At 37.6% G+C, this 26206-nt stretch overlaps 1 protein-coding gene across 1 annotated transcript; it reads right to left on the minus strand.

Annotated features, from left to right (window-relative positions):
• Positions 1-674: 674 nt before the first annotated feature.
• Positions 675-16585, minus strand: LOC130738160 (uncharacterized). The gene is made up of 13 exons (XM_057590084.1): positions 16405-16585; positions 16246-16314; positions 15188-15253; positions 15027-15102; positions 14825-14902; positions 12158-12255; positions 11607-11680; positions 10214-10301; positions 9449-9606; positions 9181-9223; positions 6081-6146; positions 1931-2008; positions 675-1155 (listed from the first exon to the last, which is right to left on the minus strand). The coding sequence occupies exons 1-13, from the start codon at positions 16501-16503 to the stop codon at positions 1057-1059; spliced, it is 1092 nt and encodes a 363-aa protein (XP_057446067.1). The 5' UTR covers positions 16504-16585; the 3' UTR covers positions 675-1056.
• Positions 16586-26206: the final 9621 nt, after the last annotated feature.

Raw genomic sequence — 26206 nt, forward strand, 5'->3', positions numbered from 1 at the left:
ATCATCCTATGGTCCCCCAATAAGAGAGCATGATTCAGTTTTAACCATCCCTATGGTACCAAAGGTAATTGGATTTCTAGCGCAGTTAATAAATGCGAGCAATTCGATCAAAATTTGAAGCTTATCCCCACCATCCACTCTTAATGAAATATGAGCCGGTTGGTCTTGATCAAACTACTCAAATTCATTAATTGTGATTGTGTGAATGTAGGATTGCTCTGATTGCAGGGAACCTAAATCTGAAGCTCAGGGTGTGAGGGGTAGCTCACTTGGTTGAGTTAAGGGTAGAAATAGGTGTTGGAGATGGTGGTCCAGGGTTCGAACCTTGAGGAGGAGCATTTGTAATTACTAACAACTAACTACTAACGTTTGCCTATAAAAAAAACGGAGTAGTTGACCTTTAGAAATCCTGGGGTTGAATCTCTCAACAATGGACCACACAAGCATGAGGCAGACATTTCAACTTGCACTAGTGTATTGAATTTCTTAGCTTTTGAGTACGGACATAAGAGGAAAACAACAAAACACTAACAAGAGTCTTAAATATTAGAATCTCAACAAACATGACAACTCCAATAATTTAACCTTTCTTTTCCAAAGAAATCAGAGCAAGTACAGGAGAAGATAAGGGAAAGAGGTGAAAGAAAGTCCATGATATGCGATGACAAAACCAATATCATGATAAAGACATGATGCTGAAAATGTAACAAGGTAAAGCCAAAATAAAAGCCTTGAATCTTGGGCAGCAAATCTGCTTCTTGAATGATCATTGATCATGCTCAATGCTATACCTCAATAATGGCCAGTGAACCATAAAATTAGCCTTGATACTTCAATAACTAAAATGTCAGAATGGTAACTTAAAATGAAAATGATAAAATTGAAACAGCCTAGAAAAATAATGCATTCCGTAATCTGAACTCATTCTGAGACTAGAAATGAATTATAACATGATTTGCGTATGAAAACTATTCACACAATAAATTCACATCTTTTTCTTTTCATACACAATACTCAACCATGGTTTAAATACATTGAAGCAACAAAATAGGAAGATTACTGGATTAAATCCAATTTATCAAATTCGTTCTCAACATTAGCTACAAATATGCTACCCGAATCAGTCCATCCACCCAATATATCTTTGTTGGAGCTCTGCAATGACATACAATGATATTAATAGAAGCAATACCCTATACAAATACATTATTTATATCCTTGGCAGAACCACAAATGTGAAATTAGCAAAGAAGGAAACGATCAAGTAAGAGACCGCCACTATATACACAGTCATCATGCATGTTTCGATCCACACGGTAATTATGCACCCCACTTTCAATTTATCCTCACTTTTTCTCTAGCCACACACTTTAACTATGTTGCTGAGGGAGTAAATCCTCATATGTTGAAATTTACATGGCCTGATTATGTTAAAATTCAGTGTGTCTCTTCATACACATTAAGTTGGTAGGACACTAGGACCCTCTTGAAACATGTGAATATTTATCAAAATAGATAGACTCAAAATTTATCTTCCGATTTACCAAAAAAAAAGATAGACTCGAAATTTTAACATGACAATGCAAGTAAAATCTGTCATGTTAAAGTTTTAACATGAGAGGATCATTCCCAAATGTTCTACTAAATTTTAGCCATGTTATTTGTCAGTACAGGGTCAAACTCCTAACGGCTTCGCCATGTGAAGGAACAAATCAAGAGCACGTACAGACCTAAAATATGCAACTCAAATAAATATAAAAATTATTATTTAAAATATGATAAAAATATGAGATAGACTTGCCTTTTCATCTATAAGAATAAGAAACTCGTGATTTCAAGGAATATTTTTACACTTCGGAAAATGAAATTCAGAAAGAAAGCCAAATGCATAAATATTAACAATCCATATACAAGCTTTTAGATACAGTACCTTACTAAACCCAAGCCAGTTTGAGTCTCCTCTAAATGAAAATAATTTGCTGTTTTCTCTCCATTGTCCACAAAAGACCTGCATTGGTTACTCCAAATTGTAAAGATTGTGATACATGAATATGAACAAAACATAAAGTCCAATAAGGGTTTTGTTAAGGAAATAAGGAACAAAAATAGCATTTTACAATTTTAAGATATTAAATGCTTGCACTTTTCATTTAATAGTTTGTATCTTATTTTCGAACCTGTGCTCTAATAACTACACACGTAAACAAAACACATTAAAAGAAAAATTGTTACTGTCTTACTAAGTTATAAGAAACCTGTTATACGTCAACTATCCCAAAATAAATACTAAGTTGTTAGATGAAGACCAACTCACAAGAGCCCTTTGGACTTAAAATGTGAACAATGGACAAACCCACCCATAGACCTGCTGTGACACTAGCTTTGAAGCAACAAAGTTAGGAATAAACCGTTGTAGCACTAGCAACGAAAAGCACCATGTTCCAGTTTGAAGCAAACTTGACACTGGAGTGTGCTGCAACCACGTCTACTTCCTCGCCCAAAATGTCCTCCATGGTCACAAGAGGAGGCTCCTCGAGATTCAGAAAAGGAATTAAGGGTGGTTGATACTGAGAGGTTGGCGCACCTGAATGTTATCACTCGAGGAGGTGGTTAGGATGAAACTGGTTGCTGGGCCATATTTACAGTTGAAATGTCACTAAGGTGCCCCTAACTATTCCTTTCAATTCGAGTCTCAAGAACTAGCATCAAGCCTTCATTTTCTACAGAAGAAAATTCTTGGTCGAAGCATCCGAAGATGGAAGACTAGTCTTCGGTGCTGGAGAAGACAGGTCCGGAAAAGATGCTAAGGCTGTCTGGTCAGGTCATGAGTGAAGGTGGAGTCACCTAGATAGGCAGCTTGGTAGAAAAAATAGTGAAGGATCCACAGGTTGAGGATGAGATCTATTCACTGAAGATGGCTGAAAAGTCGCCTGATAAGGCAGTGGTGGCCGATAAGAAACCATTGGCGTGGATCAAGAAGCTCTGGATACCATATTAGAATCCTAACTAAGAAACCAAAACTGAAAAACTTAATTCAAACTGTGTATTCTGACTTCTATCTGATTACAAGCGGATAGATATTTTTATAGCTTGTTCAAGCGTCATCTAGAGGCTGCTGACAGATGTAACTACTGCCAGCATAGCACTAACAACTCTAACAGAATAACAGCATACAAGAGGCTAACAAAAAGATTCACTCTAATACTTTATTACACATGTCTAAAATTTATAGATGATTGTACCTAGGTACTTGGGTTTTCCTACTTAAGTATAAACCTGAGGTCAGTTCTACCACCTTCCTGAATTTGTACTCCATGATACAAAACCAATTTGGTTTTTTTAACATTAAGAGGCTTAGGTCAGACAATGCCAAGGACTATTTTTATCATGTGCTTAATTCCATTTGTAAAAAAGAAGGTATAATTCATGAGTTTTCTTGTGTCAAAACACCAAAACAGAATGGAATTGCAGAAAGAATAAACGGGCACCTTCTAAATCAGATCCGGGCATTGTTGTTCCACCATAAGGTTCCAAAAAAATAAATATTGGGAGCAGTTGTTCTTACGGCTAAACACCATATTAATAGACTGCCCTAAGGTTAAACAGTTCTATGAAATTCTATCATCTTTTTCCCTTAACCTGTCCACCACAAATAATCCCCAACCCAGAATATTCAGATGTGCCTCCTTTGTCCACATCCATAGTACAACTTGAATGAATTCTGATTGAGTATACTACGAAACATAGTATAATATACAACAGTAATCCCATGAGTTTAGAGATAACAATCGCCTAAAATAAGGAAAGAAAGAACTTATCTATCCTAATTAAGGTAATAAAGATACAATATAGAAAACATATATATTCCTTATTTACTCTATTTACGATATATCTCAACAGTACCAATAGGGAAAAATTTGATCCTAAGCCCTAAAGTGTCTTTATAGGATACTCATCCACCCAAAGGGGTAAAAGTGTTACCGCCCTCTATCTAAGAAGTTCATATTTGTCGCCAAGAATGTTAATCTTAAAATTTGAGTTAGGCTTAACATCAGGATTGCACTACCTTTTATAAGGACTTGTTTAGCCATATTTCTAGTCAATGTGGGACTTCTCAACACTCTCTCTTGCACCCAGAACTGGATATCTGGAGCATGGAATTTGGAGTTATAACATCTGCAGGTCACCCATATATATGGGTGGTCCCATAAACAGATCTAAGATAGACTCTAATATCATCTTAGAACTTGGCTAAGACTTAACTCTACCCTAAAAACCTATGTTGTCAATCCCAGTTCCTAGGCCGTCCCAGCCAGCCTCAAAACTATGATTGCGGGATCCCGGAAAGCGGGATGGCCGGGATAGTGATTTTTTGTCAATATTTTATTTTGTATAACTTATACCATATCTATATATATATATATACACACACATTTTACATACTAAATCAATGATAAATATTACTTTAAGTTCTTAACATAAGCATACTTTCATAGTAGCAAACTAGCAATTAAAGTCGGTCCTGAACAAAAAGGCATACAACTAAAAACACAAACATACATGATACTTATACTTAAATACTAAAGTCGGAGGATGAATGAAGTGAACAACATACGGAAGAGATAAAACCTAACAGAGGAGATTGATACAAGAAAAGTAGAAAACAGAACAGAGGAGAGGAGAATAGAAAACAGAACAGAGAAGAGGATATAAAACATGACAGAGGAGAGGAGAACCTACCTTACAAGAATTTTGCAGGAGTCTCACGGTGGTCGGCGGCCGGTCCTAGTGCTTCAAAGAGCAGCGGCGATGAGAGGAAAGAAGAGAGGGAATGGGTTGCGAGAGGGAATGGATCGGGTGAGAACACATGGGCTGGTTGGCAAAGGAATCACTCAAACATGGAGTTGACTATGTGGAGACTTCTACTCTGGTTACTGATGATAGTATCTCTTGCTGCCAACTAAATATGGGATTTACAACAATTTGATGTTCCTAGAATTTGGATTACGCCTTTAACCCAAAAGCTAGCTTGGATGTGAGGGTTTCTCTACCCTTTATAAACACTTATTTGGCCATATCTCTAATTAATGTGGGACTTCTCAACACACCCTCACGCCCAGGGCTGGACGTCTGGAGTGTGGAATTTGCAGTAATGAACATGTGTGGATGCCCCGCATATGAGTGGACTCTAATAAACAGATCTATGATATGCTATGATATCATCTAGTCAATGTGGGACTTCTCAACAGATGTAAAGAATGCCTTTTTGCATGGGGAACTAGAAGAAGACATTTATAGGAAGATACCTCTGAAGATTGAGGAAAGCATTGTATGGACTGAAACAGTTCCTCGAGCCTATTTGGAATTTTTAAATATTCTATCCAAATACAAAAAAAAAAAAATCATGAAGGCACTATACAAGTCCTAGGCTATGAAACACAGACAACTCTACAATACAGAATGTCCGGTGTCAGACACCGACACGACACTGACACTCGCACGACACCGATATGACACGTGTCAAACATCGCGGAGGACAAACAAATAAAATATTGCGGCTCAAACACTTGACCCGACACCTCTTCTTGGGTAGGACACTTTTGGGGTTAGACAATGACTTCGGCAGTCTTGTCCTCATCCGATATTTTAACGCCTATATTTTGATTTAATCGTGATAAATTTTGCTTAAAGCTTTGTTCTTTCTAGAGAGGAACCAGTACGTATGCAAGAGGTGGGTGCGGGAGAGAAGGGGAATGAACTCCAAGTCATCCTTGATGCAAATCTAGTTTGTAGGAAAATCTTCTCCTAAATTTCCACGCCCATGATTTCACACAAAAGTCATTGCCTTTTTATATATAATCTCATAGCTGACCTCCCCAGCATAAAACCAAAGTTTTACTTTGATATACAGGTCTCTAGTCTTAACTCTTAATCTAGAGTCAATTAGTCAATCACATGATTTTATAGTGTGGCTCATGAGATGGATATTCTGTAGTTTGCGCAAACTGCACTCATTCTTCATCTCCTTATGCCTCATTATTTGATTAAACTCAGTATTCATACATTGGTTATAAATATACCTCATAATCCAGCCCTTGAATATAGATATAGTCTGGGTCAACTGCTGAGAAACACAGCCCTGTTATCTGCAGTACAAATGAAAGCATAGTCAATTAGAGTCATATATAGCACCGATGGCATATACCAAGTAAACACCCGAAAGGTAAAAGTATATTTGATTTTCGGGACGAGCACATAAATTCAATGTAAGCAGTGAGGATAAAGTTAAAGCACTTAAATTACAATCTAGAATCTTTCATAGTCAAAAGGTCCACCCAATGCAAACATTTTGCGATGACTAGCTCCTTCCTCATTCCTATACCGATACTCTCATTATCTAAATATTCCATTAAGGAACTGAAATATGAATTTTCACTCTCTTCTCAAGACATCGGAGGCACAAAATTAATCTAGATGTCAGTTTATTATACGGTAGACTTTTTATTTCGCTGAGCCTGAATCTGCATTGACAGGAAAAATATCTTTTATACTCCGCATTCAAAAGCCAGATAAAAGAGTATTTATAGAAACTTAGGTTAAAATAGCAATCATTCCCGTTTCTACATTCCAGTAGATATTATCTCAAATTATTTGAAGAATAAGACGTTGATGAACTGGAAATTATTATTGGATATATTAACTACTTCGATTAACATTACCTTGAAATCGCGAACAATTATGAATGCACAAAGAGAAGCAGAATTTGGTCTAAACCATGTGTTTCAAGTTTCAACAACACCAAGGGGACTGAATGTATAATAAGGTAGTATATACATGGATCCTAATTACATGACCTGGTTGATTACTTTCTATACTTTGAACCTAAGCATAATTGATAGAACCCAGAAAATTAGCAGTAGTTTATTGATAGAACCCTAATTCCCAATTTGGGGATTAGGGGAAAGATACATGAGAGAGATGCCAAACACCCTCTCTAACCCTAGAAAGAGAATCACTTCTCTCTCTAAACCCAAATCCTAACTGAATACCAAGACACCCCTAACTCTCTAATGTCTGTTATTTATAGGCTACATGCCTCAATAACATTCTAACTAACTCACTAAGTATAACTAACCCCTAACCTTGAGTTCCTATCAATAATGTACATAATAATAAATATATCTAACAGAAATAATGAACAAATTTAAATGTGCATCATCAGTCATCACATGCATTTATCTTATTTGACCTCTTATCTAGTGTTAGGACCCAGAAAATCAGAAGAACTGAAATGGATATTATTGATTGTGAACTTAATTCCCAAATAGGAATTAGAGAGAAAGGTTACAAAAGTTGCAGAGCATTCGAGAGGCTCTGCTCTCTCCCAAGTCCCAATTTCCTAAATGATCCCAAAAGACGTCTAAACTCTCCTAGCAATCCCTTTTTTATAGGCTATAAGCCCACTAACACTAAGCCCACTAACAATAAGCCCACTCTAATTCTAGGTCTCTATCATCACTTCCCCCCTAAACATCCACATTGTCCTCAAGGTGGGAAAAAAGAGAACAAAAAGATCAACAATTGTAACCAGTTGGGCCAGGCCCAATACAACACAAACCAAAAATAAAAACAAAAACAGAATGCTTTTCTCTCCTCTTGGGCTCGTTCCTTCTGTAGCATTATGGGCTTTGGCCTTGTGGTCAAACTTTGACCCAATTCTGAAAAATCTAGCTGAGCCAGCCTTGCTCTGCTTCATATGAACGCATGTGCGTGTGAAGACAACTGAAAAATCACACCTAAACAGTGATGACAGAAACTAGCGTCCACCGCCGTAACTGCAAAGTCCGGTGGCTTCGCCGGCGGCCGCAAGGCAGTTTCCGGTTGGCAAACCATCGAGCTTCCATCCTCTGTTGCGTACAAACCCATGTATAGATGAGCACTACGTGAACCCAAACACAACCAGATGACGTCGGAATCTGCTTCCGCCGCCGTAACCGCAATATCTGGTGGTTTCACCGGTGGTCGATTGGCGTCCGATTTGCGATAATCGCTGAGGAAGAAGCGTGAACCACTGCCAACATGACCTGGCGATTCAGTCTCCGGCGGACTGGCGAACTCCGATGAGCAAGGAGTTGAGTAGAGAGGTTTCTGTTCGATGATTTTGGGAAAAACGTCGTTCTCCACACGCTCTGCTTGCGAGACTGACAAGCCACCGGCCTCAAGAATCGAAACCTTCGTTGGCTTCGGTGACTCCTCCGCCACTGCTCCAACGTGCTCTGCCGCTGCGAACTCTGATTTCACCGTCATTACAGCCTCCTCTTCTCTCTGCACCGATCCCGCTGTAGGTTGCTCCTTCTCGGAATTCTCAGAATTCTCTAGTGGTGGTAGCTCAATCTCTGATGGCGCTAACAACACTGAATTCGCCTCTGTTTTGGCTTCAATCAAATCTGGTTCTGGCAGGTACAGATCTGCTTCTGGTTCGAATTCTCTCAACAATGCCATCACAAAATCCCACCACCTTGCCCTCTGATTTTGTCTTTTCCAGGAATACCACTAGTTGTAAGCAACTAAGCATCTCGCCTCAAAGACCTCTTCTCCTCTGAGAATTTCTTCTCTTCTGATATTCCCCTGGCCTCACAATACTGCTCCACACTGATGAGCCACCCCCAAGCCTCTCTTCCATCGAATCTGGGGAACATCTGGCCACCAAAGCACCTAGATCGGTGCTCTGATACCATTGTTAGGACCCAGAAAATTAGAAGAACTGAAATGGATATTATTGATTGTGAACCTAATTCCCAAATAGGAATTAGAGAGAAAGGTTACAAAGGTTGCAGAGCATTCGAGAGGCTCTGCTCTCTCCCAAGTCCCAATTTCCTAAATGATCCCAAAAGATGTCTAAACTCTCCTAGCAATCCCTTATTTATAGGCTATAAGCCCACTAACACTAAGCCCACTCTCATTCTAGGTCTCTATCATCTAGTGAACATTAAGAGGGTAATGAATGTGGAAAAAAAACCAACGGCGACCAAAATAAAAATCAGTTACTTTATACATTTTAAGAAAAATAAACTGTGAAATTACGTTTATGCTATTAAAATTTCTTTAAGAAAGATTTGTGAAAAGCAGTGATCAAAATTGTTGAGAAAGTTCGGGGATGAGTGCATTATAAAAACTGACCTCATATTTTGCACAGTGCACCAATCTAGACAATGATGCCCATCTATGTCAAGATGTAATTTATAGGATACAATTAGTCAGGACTCAGGACAATGTAAAAGCAAAATGAAAAAACAGTTAAGAGAATAAAGGAACAGTAGTCATTGGTCTACACAATATTTATTTTGGTTAAATATGTTACTAATATACAGATTCACAGACTACAATGACGAGTCATGATTGCTGAACTAAGCTTCAAATTGTTATTGATATCAAGATGGTAGCTAACCTGCGAGGATCATAAATAGTAACCGTACGATCAGCTCCACCCACAGCAATGTTACCATTGGAAGAACTGCAAACAGCATATAAGGCATCACCAGGAATGCCAGCAATCCGATGAAGACAACCACCATTTTCTTTCATTCTCAAGTCCCACATAGTCAGCTGCAATTATATCAACAAATGAAGCACAAAAAATGTGTACAAATAACTAATTGTGCTCTAACTTATAACCCATAAAGCACAGATTTTGAAATATTTAACATGGTGCAAATACGAACATGGGCCCACACATCAAATTCTAAAATTTCTAGGTCAGCGAAAAGGCAAATATAAACACGCACAATAGAAAATTGAAGGACAAATATTTATAAAAATATCATTTATGAATTTACTATATTCTCGATACATGTCAAATATGCCTAAGTAAAATGAAAAAGTTGAGGGAAATGAAAATGGTACGTAACAAAAGCCCCTCTGCCTTATTTTCCATGACATAAAAAAATGTTATGTAAACTCAATCTGTGTGTGCGCATATTTATTTATTCTTCAAATTTTATATGTTCATGCCCATGGTGCTTTTCATGTCAAAACCATGTTGGGGCAAAAAAATTAATAGAACTAGACACATAGACATGTGTTGGATACATGCCGTGTATGACACATGTCCAACAAGCAGGCACAACCACAACAGTACAACATCAAAATGGTGTCTCCATGTTTTATAATTTATAAGAATAAAGCTTTGGAGAAACTATAAATCTAACATTACCTGGCTTCCTTCAGTAATAGCTAATATAGAACTTTGATTTCCATTAACTACATTTTGCATGAAGTTTAATGAAGCAGGGTACCAGAGTCTGCAAATGACAAATTAACTGAGAGGAATAACTACATTAGAATGAAATGTTAACAGATAAGAGTGAGCCAAACATTGCTCCCTATGCTTTTGGGGCATAGTCACAAGTCAACTGAAAAATATAGATAGAGTATCAGGATGTCCTTAAAAATTCAAAACGAAGAAACAAAATCATGAATTCATTTTCTGTAATTTGTCTATCAAAGAAGTACTGCAAGACTTAGTGAACTACGTTTCACCAAGAGAAAAAGAAAAACTTTCAAATCTCCCAAGGATAACTAATAATAAATTCTGAGAGTTTCAACAGAAATCCTAAATTTGAACAAATACTCGGTCAATAAAACAAGAATAGTATCCTGATGAGACATCCAAAGTTTACTTAAAAGTTACCTGGGGATGAGATATCGGAGATAAAGATGATGATGTAGAATAGATTTAGGGGAGTAGATTTAGGGTTTCTTTACTAATTTTATTTAAAAATTTGACGATAACTATGTTAATTTGGATATTTGATTTAGCATATTAATTATGTTTTTAGGATATTGATATCTTTCCTTATTTATAGGATTCTTATTTTTATAATATGTAATAGGATATTTAGTTCAGTTTAAAGAAGTTGAAATTTTATGAAGATTGGATATCTAATTAGGATTTATCTATAAATTCAATCATGGAGGATTTCTATCATAGTTGGGTGATACCTAATGTAATTTGAGTGGGAAGATTGAATAAAATACTCTGTCTTTCTTAATAAAGCATCTGATTTTAGTTAAGAGAGGTACTCCACACCTAAAAGAATATTTTAGTCATTGAGTCGGAGAAGCACATATGGGAGTACCTTAGGTGGGAGGGAGTACCCTTCCGAGAGAAATACTCAGTGGGTTATTTGGTAACATCAGCTGAGAATACAATAGAAAGCAATTTGATAATTAAAATCTAGCTTACAATTTATGATGATTGATTAGTAAATAATAGAGGATTTCCTTTCCTCATAATAGAAATGTAACATGTGCAATAATAAGTACTCTGGCTGCCTTTGAAGGAGAGTCCTGTTCAGATCCTGACAGGTATCAGAGCTTAGTGAAGTTTCATTGTCTAACTATTGACATGTTAGATATTATGAGGATTACCCAAGCCTTTATGAGGACTACTTTGCTCATATTTCTACTCAAACTTGCATGTATTGTACAACAATCACACGGAAATAATTTGAATAATTGAATGGTACATAAGTAAATAGAGGAAGATACTTTTCTGACATCCACAAAATTTAACTTGAAAACAGAAAAATAAATAAATCACTTACGGTCGAAATGTGCGAATGTGGATGTCCTGGTCATATATGTCAACAGCTTTGCAAAAGCTACGAGCAACAGCTGCCTGGATAAAAGAACCCTTCGACACATTAAGGAAAATAGAGATACAGATATGAAATAGTCACACACCAAACTAAGAGGGAAACAAGTAGTTTTGTAGTTTTCTTTATATTTTCTTATTCTTTTAACCTGATTGAAATCCCTTAAGTTGAAAACGCCAAGCAAACTACTATTTTCTTGAGCAAGAATGTCAAACTGAAGTTTGATCACTGCCATGGCTTCTATTCCTGTTTTATGTATTTTCTTAGGACAGTAGAACCAGAAACTTCAAAATAGGATTTAATATATGCTTATTTAATAATATCAATAGTGATTACCAACATGAGAATTTAAAATTGCGATAAAGCTTAAAGTTAATCTAGGTGTCCATACACTCCATTAACCGTAAAAGTTTTCTTTACACTTAAAACAATTTTTCTTTTTGTAGATGAAAAACTACACTATAGATGAAACTCCTGTTAATGGTACAGAAAGAGCTCACCATAGACAATTGATTTGGACTAAAGCAGAGTCCTGCCCAACTTCCTTCCCCAATACCATTATCAGGAGGCAATACTGAATATGTAAGCCTGTCAACATCTGCAGATTTGCGGACATACATCCAAATAAACTAAGTCAGTGATAACATTGAAAGCTGGATTTGTATCTGGTTCAAAGGAGGGGAAGGATATTTTTATCATATTCGGTTAAGATGAGAGACGGGGAGGGGAAGGGGTGAGAAACAATCCGCTTCTTGTTTGGTTCATGAGGGGAGGGAAGGGGAAGGATTTTAAAACCTACTTACTTTTATTAGTCTTACTTTTAAAATACAATTTTCGGTTTCAAAGTTGAGGAATGACATTTTAGTCATACCAATTATTTTCCCTCCAAATCCCATCACTTTTGGAGGGGAGACAAAATTGAGTTAGGAGGGATTTTGGTCCCCTCCCCTCCTAAAATTTGAATCATAAGCCTTTAAAAAAATCTCCCCTCCTAAAATTTGAACCATAAGCCTTAAAAAAATCTCTCCCCTCCCCTCCATTCCTCTCCTACTAAACACTGTAAACTGTAAAGTCCTAGAGAAGGAAAATGCTAAACAGACAGAATTAATTTGGCAAAATAGGTCCACCCTGGAGCTGCAGACATGCAACATGAACACATTGGTAAGTTGGAAGGTGCGCCGTTGTCCTAAGAAGGAAGGGTATTTGGGTCTTGGCTTGATTTCTGAGAGCATTGCTTTAGCAAGTAATTGGATATGGTGATATCCTATGGAAACTTATTTGGACATTAATGTTGGCATCAAGTTATCTGAAGCAAGCATGGCATAGAGCAAAATAGGTGCTAATATGGCAACCCAGGCTTCTCATTTCACTAATTCACTATCGAAATTTATCGCCCATAGTTATACTACACTGAAGTCCATGCTTACCATGAAGGTAAAGAATGGCTTCATAAGAAAAAATTTGGAGAATCATTGGGTAAGAGATTCATCTTTTACATTGGTTTTCCAATGCCTTTAATTGGAACTAATACAACTTATTTAGTGCAGGTTTGTAGGCTACATAGGACAATTCCCATTTTATGTGTTATGTTAAGTGCAAGCACAGAATAATTTCCACACCACTTCTTAAACTATTCTAGATCTTTTTCTTTATGGAATTCTTTGTTTGGCATTTTCAAGAGTTGGTGTGCCGAGGTCCTTAGACCAGTTTTTGATTTTCTGGCTCTGGTAGAAGAAAACAATCCAAAATTTTGAGCCAATTCACTGCTTTGCTCTAGGCTTTGAGAATTCTATGGGTGAGCAGTTTCTCTGGGATAGGATAAGGCAAGGCGCTCAGCTTCTACTTGGGTAAATTTTAGGGTCTTCATAGAGGGATTTCCTTTACAAGTATGGTAAGGGAGTGAATAGCTTTGCTTTATTGACCTTTTTTGTTCTCTTTAATTTGTCTTGTTATTTATACCGAGGATCTAAAATCCTCTCATCTGTTTACTTATATTCATTTCCATCTATATTTCTGAAACTATTATTTTCTTCAGAAAAAGAAAGAGGACAAAACAGCCAGAACAAGTCAATCGATATATAGAATCTCAGATAGCTGAGCGGGTCCGTGTCACCTTGCCCTATCCTACAACCGCCCTTGAATCTGGTGCGCTCTGGCTAAATATTGTTATAGAAAAAAAAAATATCAGACTGCCTAGCACTACTTCACAAATAACACAGTAACAAAACGAGTACCAAAATGGCAGTTATTTTTTTAAGGCAATTACTTTAAACTTTGTGTTTGTCACTATTATCATAGTAAGGATGATGTTAAGTAAATCTTATAATAGTAAACCAATGAACTAGAACTCAATCAAAACATTACTAGCAGTAGAAGTGTTTTGATGAATTAACCTTTTAACAAGTTTCATGAGATTTCTCAAAGTTAAAGAGATAGTTTGCCAAAGGGCTGAAGTTGAAGACAGTATAATGAGAGTTGAATCAGTTAACTCATATATTTAAAATAAAAAACTAGTATTTTACAGTGAACATGAGACACATGATCACTTAAGGAGGCACAAATCAGCAACTGCAGTGGAGGAAAAGAAAATAATGAAAGAGAAATATGGGAAAGAAAATTCATGCTCAGGTACTAGCCTCTTGAAAACGGAGAAAGAGAAGGAATAATAGCTAGAATAAGTTTATAAGCAGATCTAATCTCATGCATACCCAATGACTCAGAACAAATCAAGCTGTCATCACTCATCAGTATTGAATGAAATAGGAGGGATGCACTATTCATATCCAACAGTCAACACACCCAATAGACCTCCTATCAAGCAAACAAAAATTGTCCATTTACAAATATAGTTAGTCGGTAAGATTTCAGGTGGCATGAACTATATCTACTAAGGAAAATGGAAAATTGTTGCCAACAATTAAATATTAAAATATAAAGGAAAAATATATGCTTTATTTAATAAGCAATACAGAAAACCAACTTTATAAAAAAAAAACTAAAGAGAAAGACAAAATTATCGATAAATTGGGGGTGAAAATATATTTTTTTTACTAAAACTGTAATTGAAGATCAGGCTAGAACATTATTCATTGACAAATAGTTCAAGTTAAACTTAATTTACAACAAAAGGAAAGCAAGAATGATCAAGGTAAAAAAGAAAAAGGTACCTTCACCAGACGCATCTAGTTTAGATACAATAAGATGACCATATGAATCCACACTTCCCAACATTAAGTAGCCATGACCTGAAATGCATAGCACGTATAAAAACAATTTCTATATCAAAGCAAATTATAATAGCAGGAACATTTTATTATAATGTGTCAAAACAAAATATTGAAATAACACTGATGATGTAAAATCACATACTCTCCGCTTCAGCAAGGACAATACTTTGAATTTCTGAACGATGAGGACAGCGATTGACTAACGAAGAGGCAATAACCTGAAAGTGGTGTATCATATAGCAAACATACGCAGATCATCAAGCAAGTTTTTTCTGTACAAGACATGACACAATAATAATATACCTCAGCGTGTTCAGGTATCAAGAGGCCTTCTTTTCCTTTGATGACAGAAGATTCTCCCAGAGTAATCTAGTGAGAAAATATAAATTATAATTCATTAAAACCGAAATCACCATTTGTAGAACTAAAAGTGGTAAAATCAGTGAGCAATACTTTGTCTTTTAAATCAAAAGAACCAATTCTGCTGACAATCAACAAGAATTTTCTAGAACTAGAACAATATTCTTCAGCCAAAGACCCAGTATACCATCAAAGACAAAATCACCCTTTGGATTCATTCTAAACAATTGCATGTTATTTTCCACCTTTAAATTTCAATAATTTCGATCAGAAGAGAGAACATTTGAAGGGTTAAATTGGTCCTTGAAAGTATTGGGGGTTGGAAAGTTCATCCCTAGACTTGGGAAATAGCCCCACAGTCCCTAATTGTGTTAAATGTTGGTCAAGTTAGTCCTTGTGGTCAGATAAAACGCCAGTCAAGTAAGTCCCTACACTAACTTGACTTGACTGTCATTTTACACAATCAAGGACCGCGGGCGTATTTCCTTCTTCTACGACGAACTTGCTAGCTTCCAACACTTTCAGGACCCATTTGACCATTCACTCTCCTTTCGTAGAGTACTGTGTATGTCAGAGTAGTATGTAGGAATTGTATTAGATGATTAGCATCGTAAACTGTGACTCGACAGTTAGTAGTTATGCCAGCACAGGCCAGCTGGCAGTCAGTTCAGCTTGCAGCAGTTAGTAATGGCCTCCTCTTTCATTCTCTATCTCAGCTAAAACAGTTCTTTGTATCTTTGTCACAATCTAAGATAAAATACAGAATATTTAGATGTAGATATCTCTCTTTAGTTTTCTGTCACTTTACTTTCTTTCAGCCTTATACATTTCACATTACATAATAGAAGTGTTTAAAACATGATTTCATCTTATAAAATCCTAAAATTGATAACAGAATGTTCAAAATTAGCTGTCAGTGACCTTATAAATGCTCTATTTACAATAAAATTCAACTGTTAGGGAAGAAAAGAGAACAATGCAATTTAAGCATTTATTTATACCTGAAGCTTATAAACATGAGGACCGGAGGCTATGTAGACAAAACATGCATTTGCGTCTTCCTGGCTAACCTAACAAAACAAACAGGTTAACGAAGAAATTGAGAGACTTTGAGAAAGAAAGCGAGAGAAAAAGAGAGTGTTTTTATTGAATAGAAATACATGGAGTGCAAGGCGAGTGGATTGAATGCTTCCAGGAGAAGGATTCTCAATAAGAGTGGAAGGAACCACTGCTTTCTTCAGACACTTCGCCTCCAACATTCTCTCACTTTAGTTCTGGATGTGGCAGGGAGAGTGGGAGTGGCGGAAGAAATAAATTTGAGGGGGGGAGGGGAAAGGGTCGGAAATTAACAACTAACATTTGCCTAAATAAATAAATTTGAGGAAACAAGAATCTGTAATCAATTTTACTTTAAAAAAAGACATATATATCATCCTGTAAATATGCTTATAAAAAAAAATCCAGTAAATATTATTTGACCCGGATAGGACTACGATCATCTCTTTTTTAAAACAATTATTTATCATAAAATTACTATATGTCTATCAACTCTTAACTTTTAAATGAAAATTAAGGTGCTTGGGTAATAGACCTATGAGAATACGAGTTCAAACTTCGAGAAATTTATTTATTTGGGGAAACTATTAGTGTTTTCTGAACTGATCTGTTAAAGACAAAAATAAAATCTTTAAATGAAAATTTAAAAGAATTACGGGGACACAATCTGAGAGTAAGTCATAACATTAACATTGAAAATGATTGATGTGCGGACAAAATTGAGCAACATATTTTACATATAGGCTTAGTTGCACATTTGCTCCCTCGTCTTTTACCATTGTGCGAAGTCTCTCCCCCATTTTTAAAATGAGCGGATTCCCTCCGTCATGTTTCAAATTGTGAAAATTTTGTACTGCCGTTAGCTTTCCATCAAATTGCTAACGGCAGTTTCTATTTTCACCCCCTTTTTACTAACTGCACCACCTACACTAAATTAGAAAAACAAATTTTTTAATGTATTCTCTCTTCTTTCCTTCCAAAATAACTTAGCAGCCGCCACTCTCCTTCCACACCCATGGCTTCACCACTGAACCATCCTTGTCCTTCCTGATCTCGTTTTCATCTTCACCCAATCGCACACCACCACTCCCTTCTTCCTCCTCCACAAATTGTGCCACCACCATGCTCTTTTCTGATCGCGCCGCCACCACAATGCGCCTTCTCTCTCGCGAATTCCGGGTTTGGTGTGGCTATTCCCACACTCTGTCCCCGACACCGCCACCCAATATGTTCCTGTCGTTGCTACCAGGTTCAGGACCGCTGCTCATCCTCGTTTTCGTGCGTCAATTCTAGCTCCAGTGCTTGTTGTTCGCCATTCCTGTGGTTGGTGCATTTTCACAGTTTGTTTTGAACCCATGACTTAGATGCTAGAAATTTCAACCCATTTGGGAAAAAAATGATCTTTGATGAGAAGGTTTCATTTTGACGGAGACCCACGTGAAGAAATGGGGATTTAAATAAAGGGGAAACACCAGAATCAGTTGAAGAAATCAAAAGGTTAGAATTGAGGTTGTGGGTGTGATGGAAAAGCATAAAAAAGGTAGAATTTTGAGTATCTTATATGGGTGAAGAACTCAGAATTGATGGATTGAACATAGAGAATCTAGGGTTTTGGTGTTTGGTGAAAGAATCAAAACTTGGGAGGGAAGAATGAATGAAGATATTGGGTATATGAGAGAAAGGCAGCATATCACTGCAAAACAAGCCTTGCCCACCGTGCGAGCTTCCAGCTTTTCCCCTCTATTGTTGTTTTGGGTGGTTTTACCAAATAGATGGTGATGAGATTGTGAAGCTTGCATCTGTGGTGAATGAAAGGAGAAAAGTTTATTTGTGGGGATGATGAATAACGTGATTTATTGCTGGGTTTTTTTCTGGTTTTTTTTTTTGTATACCATGAAGAAGATGAAGATCATGAGGAAAGAGATGAAGATGATAGATTTTTTTTTTCCTCCAAAAATTGTGTAGGTGGTGCAGATAGTAAATAGATGGTGAAAATAGCAACCTCCGTTAGCTTTTAGACGACAAACTAACGGAAGGAGTATATTTTCACAAATTAATACATGAGGGAGGGAATCTGCTCATTTTAAACATGAGGGAGGAACTTTGCACAACGGTGAAAGATGAGGGAGCAAATGTGCAATTAAACCATACATATACCATTCAACAGTACAGTTTTTAACCACGACAAATATTAGCTGCGATTAATGACAACTTCAAAGTATGTCACATGATTTTGTATCTAACCCAATTTTATATGTTAGACTATAAAGAACTCTTATAATTTTTTTACACTTAGTTTGATATTCATCAAAAAAAAAAAGTAGATAGTCAATGTCCTTAAATATTTAGTTTAGGGTTTGATCTTTGAGCAGTGCATATGAAGAATGATCTGTTGAGATGGACTTACTCACTTAGTCTCATCACCGTCAGCTGTGAAAATATATTGGATAAAAAGTTAAGATGAAAAATTAGACTAGGAAAACACATATAGAGTAATGACTAATTTATGGTCATGTATGTTATTGATCAATCATATAATATTTTAAAATTGATGTATTATAATATAATTGTATAATAGATTTAGGAGTGTTTCATGATAACTTTCATTTCAAAATTAATCTCTTAAACAAAAATTTATATAGTGATATTAATAAGGGCGTAAGCTAGAGTAGATTAGTTATATGACAACTTTTTGTCATTGGTATAATATTAAAAGGTAATTGTTATTTTCACCATCCACATCTATAAGTGAAGCTCTTATATTGATGTAATCCGAAAACACCCTTATAAATAATTTCGGTCGCACTTTAAAGGTGCGTGACTTACACACATTTAAAGTGAGTGTTAGCCACGTACTCTAAAGCGAGCGACTTACACACTTGTCTTTAAATTATGTATATAACGCACTTAAAACTGTGTACGTCACGCATTTTAAAGTGCAAGAGAAGGCACCAAACGACAAATGCTGAAACAGAATTCAAAAGAAGACAAGAGATAAAACAGAAACACATTAATCTACGAATGATATTACCATATTACGCATTAATCTAAGAATGATATTACAATATAGCAATGTCACTAATAGAAAGCTCTATTAAACTATCATTGTTACAACATTCTATTACAACAATATGTTAGCCTAAGCTTAGTCAACAGTAAGATCCACGAGTTCATCGTTCTTGAGTGAGTTTTGTTCTGCAAGATTTCTTGATATCTAGCCATGAGATCCAGGTATTGTGACTCCCAACCAAGAGTTTGTTCAGTACAATAATATGTCATTGTGGATTAGTAGTTGACATAGGAAATTCATTATTTAAGTGCAAGAACAAGGCGATTACTAACTATGTTAAACACACACTAATTAAGATAATGTAATGTGTCTCACTTAAAAAATATTAAGTAAATCATGACCAATTATAGATGCACCTAATGGTTGTTGGACTCACCAAGCTTATACATATATATATATATATATATATATAAAAGTTTGTGGTCCAGGGGAAGTGGCACTGGACTAGTAAGAGGCAAAAATGTAGAGTAGCCCTTACGTGAGAAAGTCACCAACTAAACCTGACACACCGAAGTAACAAGGTGGCTCATATCCGAAATGGTCAATCACTTCTCCTCTGTTACAATCTCCTTTGGACTGGCATGCAGGGCCTGCAAGACTTTTTGGTACAGTTTGTTGGACTCATACAGTTTTAGATACGTTGCATTATGTGTTGTGGGCTCATTTATCATTACTTGCCGCTAAGGGTGGAAATAAGTCAAGTCAAGCCAAGCTTTGCATGGCCCAAGCCTAGCCTGCATTCTCTTTTCGTGGCTCAAGTCTGGCCTGTGACCTTTCACAAGCCGAATTTTAAGGCCTGACTAGTCTTCTTAAAAGCTTATTTAATAGAAAATTACATCTAAAGAAGGTCAAAATTGAGCAAAATGACTTAATTTGATCAAAAAAAATTCTCGGGATCCAATTTGATGCGAAATTTTTTCAGGGACTCAATGTGATTCCCTTTACAATTTCAAGGACCAAAAAGTTATTTAGGCCATCAAGCCTTTTTAAAAGCCTAGGCCCAACCTTTTTAATAAATGAGTCAAGCCAAGCGTCTAGCGAGCCAAGTTGTAGGCCCCTGACAAGCCGCCTTGCTTATTTCCACTCGTACTTGCCGCACTTGAGGCCACATTTCTTGCCCCATACCCAACAAGGAAGCAACACTTCTAAATCCACAATTCTCATCATCAACAACATCCACAATGTTAACTACCTTATCATGGAAGACTTTGGGGACTTCATGAATTAGGGGGCTGAGTAAAATTTGGGCGACTGGGCCAGTTGAAAGGGCATCACCTTGCCCTTCTTCTTGGATGAAGATTCTGTGGAGTGGGGATTAGTCTCTTCCGTTTTCCTTGACATATTGTAATGCCCTTGCTGTAACACCCCGATTTCGGTGGCGTCACTTTAGTAACCAAAAGTAAACTTAATGCGGAAAAACGTGAATATTTTTTTTTTTGATAATAACTAAGACAAGACTGAAATAGATAAACCCAAATGCGAAAAGCAATAAAACTAATATACAAAATATATAACAGCCCCCGCTGTAAGTAACAACCTCGTCACAAGTAACCTCCAGTGATGGAAAGAAAAGTGTAGCGCCCGAAGGCAATATGTACAGACTGAAAGTAAAGGTGAAGTGTCCGCAACACCATCCCTCAAAACTGAGAATCAGCTGGCCCTTCGGCCTGAAGCAAGACCTCCTAAGTCCAACCAACTCTCTGTGATTCCTGTAAAGAAACCACACAAAAAGCTATAGGTGGGAAACTACCCTGTCCCAAAAGAAACAAATGATGTTCAGAGCTAAGACTCTACTCCTACACTAATCCCATCTTGAGGAGCTCACACCAGCACTAAAACCTACATGCTAGCATGATCATCGTCCGAATTCGAAATCCAGAACGACCTAGTCTATGTACACCATCCGTCATCCTCTTGCTACCGCGATACGCTCCAGTTCCCGCATCTCAACCCTAGTTCCTCCCGAAGGATGAACCATCATGAATCAGCCCGCCGAAGACATCTGACAAAGGGCGTTTGTTCGCCAAAGCACACACAGAAGACGCGAGGGTCAACTCCAAAGAATTATATAAATAATACCACCAATAGATACCATTAAAAGATTGGCCACTTAGGCTTATAACTAGGGATAACATCCTAGGTTTGCATTATTCCACAAAGAATATAACGACTGTAAATCACAGTTAACATGCCTCAAGTAGAATTAACAAGTATCAAACACACTCAACAACTAAGTCAGTATGCATGTTGCATGAAATGATATGCAGGTTAACCCAGTCAACCAATATGCAATCCGGAACGGATGGACATCAAACGGATCAATCCTAGCACCAGCAACGGTGGGACCATTCTGCCCGCGTGCCTCTTACACCAAACATAGGTATGGGCATCAAACGAGTCAATCCTAGCACCAGCAACGGTGGGACCATTCTACTCGTGTGCCTCTGGGATGGACATCAACCGGATCAATCCTAGCACCAGCAACGGTGGGACCATTCTGCCCGCGTGTCTCTTACACCAAACCAAGGTAGCCAGATCAGCCATAACCCGTAGGTCTGCCATTTCGGTCTGCTACTAAGAGTCACCTAGCAGTGCTCTTACGCGGAAATCCTGGTCTTATAACCAATTTTGGAATCCGCCGTGGTCCGGTATCTCGCCGTGTTTAAACCACTTAATGAGTGCATGCAATGCAGTGATTAGCCAAACAACGTCTCCGACCTCACTTGACACGTCGCCACGTGTTCTAGCTAGATTAATGTCTCTAAAAGCTTACCCTAAGGTAAAGTCGATTCTGCGACAAAAGACACTTCTTCACAACAACATAGTAACTCATGATGATCTCCAAATCATCCGACTCATCTCAATCCGATGGTCACAACTGCTCAACGAGCAAAGAGTATCACATACTCGGAAACTAACGGTTTCCCGGACTTATCCCCAGGATAGCCCAACAACACATAGCTTCTCCAACAGCACAAGAGCATCAACATACTCAACACTCCTCAACTTCCTCGACACTTGGATCCGACGACACTTCTCGTTTTCCAAAAACTAAGATTTGCATCCGAAGCTTCCTTTCGAGTTTATTATCTTTAATTGAAGATTTAGAGGTTGTTTAATGTCTTATGAGTTTTTCTTTTCAAAATAATATCCTTTTTAGTCTTATCGCAAATCCTATAAGTTCTCGGGATCTCCAAATCCCCAAATGACTCCAGAGAATGTCCCGATCCATAAACATCATAACAAGGCCCGAATCTCATTCGTCCTATCAAACTTTCTCAAAACTCTCAAAATAAAATCGGCATGACCTGCCCGCTATTCTCACCGTTCAGAAACTCAGATTTCATTGCATAAGTATAAATAACTCAGCACAACCAATCAACATGTCATATATCAATATATTAAGCAATAACCATATAGCACTTAGCATATAAGGCATGCACCACACATCCTAGATTACCCAATTAGCACTTAGCATGAAGATTCAATCTCAAAAGCATTCAGTAGATTCATCATCTACATTGTCAGCCGAAGCCTCAGAAAACATTTTCCAATCACACACAATCCAGTGCATAAACAGTAAACAATGTCGAAAACATCGACCCTAAGCATTAACTAGAGATTCAGTGAGAAGCCCTCATCTGTAGGTTCTCCAGAATGATTGTCTAATGCTTCCTCGCAAGCAAAGCCTTGTTCCTCGGGAAACTCTTCAAAAGCACCTTTAGAACAAAACCACAGAAATCAATCAAAATCTATCGGAAACTAAGCTATCAATACTTACTAAGGTTACCCGAAGTAATCTATACTCTAAGGTACGATAATCTAGCGCGAAAGACAAGTTTTCGGAAAAGAAAATTTTCCTCCTCCTCCCCCTATAGGCTCGGCCACTTTAGGTAATTAGGAGACTCGATTTTTCTTCGATCAAACTTGGTTCCTATGCTATCATTAGCCATAACTAAGGGTATTCTGAACTCGGAAAAATTATCGGATCAAAAACTGTCGCAGGGGTATTTTGGTCATGATTTTTAACTTTGAAATTTCAAAACTGAAATTCCAAAAACCAAATTTTGCAGGGACGTTACTAACGACGTTTATGACAACTAATCCTACTAGCACTAAGCTAAGGCGATAGTTTTCAGCCTAAAGGTTGAAGCTTTACTTCAAAAACTCCAAAAATGGGTATTTTAGGCTAAAATTGATTCCGGCGGAATTCCGGCGACATAACGGAAAATCTAACCCGGCAGAAGTGATCTTGGGCACATAAGGAAGAGGTTTAGAATCAGAAATGAAAGTTTCGGGATAGTTTTGCAAAAACCCATAAACTATCAACTCAGAAAAGTCTACAGAAAAAGCGATCAGAGGTAAGGATTAGCGACTATACCTCGAAACCTTGAAGCAGCAACTGATTAATCAACGATCAAGCAAGGATTGAACAAAATCTTCTTCTCCTCCTCTCCTCTCAAACTCGCGGCCTCCTTGGATGAAATGGGTAAGATATTTGTTTTTTTTTTTTCATTTCTTGGCTATATATAGAGGTTGGCAAAACGCGGTAAAATGAAAGTTTCGCGAATCTGATTTTTCCGGCGTCATTCTCCGTGAATTAATAGATATGTTTTGGCAAAAGAATTCCAAAACTATAAAGATGTCTCCTTGTATTTTTGGCAACTAATGCATAGTCGGTATAAAACTATTTTACCCGATAAGTTGCTTTTTGCATCGAATGTCGGAATAGAAAACTTCCTTCTGAAGAAAGATTGAAATCATCAAGAGAAATGGGTGTACGCGTGTAGAATCTTCATTTGAAGCTCTGAATAGAAAAAGTCTTCATTGTCGGGTGATTCTAGGGTTTTGAAATACCAGGGTTTCGGTTTCGGCAAACTTCCGATGATTGGAATCGGACGTTCGTAGATCCTAGAGTTTCGCCTCGAAACGATTGTGGTATATGGAAAAAGAGAAGTTCTAACATTTCTCTGAAGATTTTTGGAATTAACTTCCATCGTGCCTAAAAGTGAAAACTAGCTATATACTAGGGTTTCTGACCTAGGTTTCAGCGTATAACGATCGTGCTATATCTTTTATCGATCATAATGCAATCCTTGAACTTTTCCTGAACTTTCTCCTTCATAAATATATTCCTTCCGATAAACTCTCGTTCAGGTTTTCCTTCACGATACGTCAAGCCTAATCGTAAATGGAAATCTCTTCCACTTATTCTAAGCTTAAAAACTTGGGTCTCACATTACTACCCTCCAAAAAGAAAGTTTCGTCCTCGAAACTTAAGGTCCGGCAAAAGTTCTGAATATTGTTCCCTTGATCTTTTCCTCCAATTCCCTATAGCACCGTCCGTGTCTTTGTTCCGAATAACTTTCACTAAAGCACTCTGCTTTCCCTTTTATTTGTTTCACTCTTCTAGTCCCCATGTTGATCGACGGCGCCTCAAAAGACATATCATCTTCCAACTCTATGTTGTCCGGTTCGACCACTTGCGTTGGGTCTCCGTTGGAAATAATATTTGTTGGCATTCGTGCAATCGCACAACCTTAACCCCTTGCTCATTTGCTTCTGTTCGTCCAAAATGCTGATTAGAAACTCGGTACTCCTCTATGTTCCGGAGTGAATGCTCAACTTGACCTTGTGATGTTCACTCATGATCCAAACTCAACTCGGTCGCTTGATAACTCCTAGACGGAATACTGCGTTGGAATCTAATAGTCCATTAACGTCACTTCCAACTTCGTAACTATCGTCACTCGCACCACGAAATCAATCTTCTACTTAGTCACCGTTCAAATTTAAAACTCGGCTTGAGTCTTAATACCTCGTGCATGACGAGACTCATCCCCTTAATCATCAATTCATTGACCACTCATAAGCTAATCATCTTCTTAATATCCAACAATCCATTATTGTCGTCTTCGTCCTCAAAACATTCCTCACTCAAACCAATTTCGACTTATTGAAATCCTAAACACTTCACACAGATCAAGACTTAACCTCTAGAAGATCAAATCATAACTATACCTCAAGGGACTTAACCAGTCATTTCGTCATCTCATCCTTCAACTTACTGTCATACAGCTCAATAGCTTGTGTCGGCTCCACAATATACTTCCGTTTAAACGTATCGGTGGAAGACTACTTCCTAGGCTTAGCATGTTATCCTAAACCTCGTGTACTTCTATAGTTAAAATACGAGCAATAACTGAGTAAAGTCTTAATAGATGTACTAACTATAAGGTTAAAGCTCAAACAATATAAGTAAGATAGGTGTGTTGCATGCGCTATGAGAGTAATGGAGCGTATTATACTAGAATGAGAAAGAATGGTTAGAAAGTTACCATCGTTCTTGCGCTCTCCTCTGACAAACCCCTCAGCTCTCTCACCGTCCATGGTGTAGACTCTTGCCTTAGTAGCAGGACGCTTTCCACGAGCAGTGTTCAGGGTTGGCTCCGTCTTGGGTGCTCTGCACTGACCGGCATTATGCCCCATTCTGTTACAATTAAAGCATTTGGGCCTCGTGTCGGGACAAGCATTAACATAGTGCCCCGGCTTCCCACATCTGAAACAGGTCACCTCCCTGTTCAAAGTCCGATCTCCAGAACCACCAGCAGTACCCGTCATGGGTCTGTAAGATCCTGAAGTAAACCCTTTTTCAGCAGGGCGCTGATATGGCCTCCCGCTCTGAAATTTTCCTTTGTCTCGAAAATTTTGAGAACCTGATCTCATCGGCCCTCCAGTTCCAGCACGGTTCAACCTCCTATTCTTCATCAGCTCCACTTCCGTGGCTTTCTCCACCAACGATTGGAATCGCATGATTCCCAGCGGCCTCACTGAGT

Source organism: Lotus japonicus, chromosome 2 (assembly GCF_012489685.1).
Source record: "Lotus japonicus ecotype B-129 chromosome 2, LjGifu_v1.2".
NCBI classification, from domain to species: Eukaryota; Viridiplantae; Streptophyta; class Magnoliopsida; order Fabales; family Fabaceae; genus Lotus; species Lotus japonicus.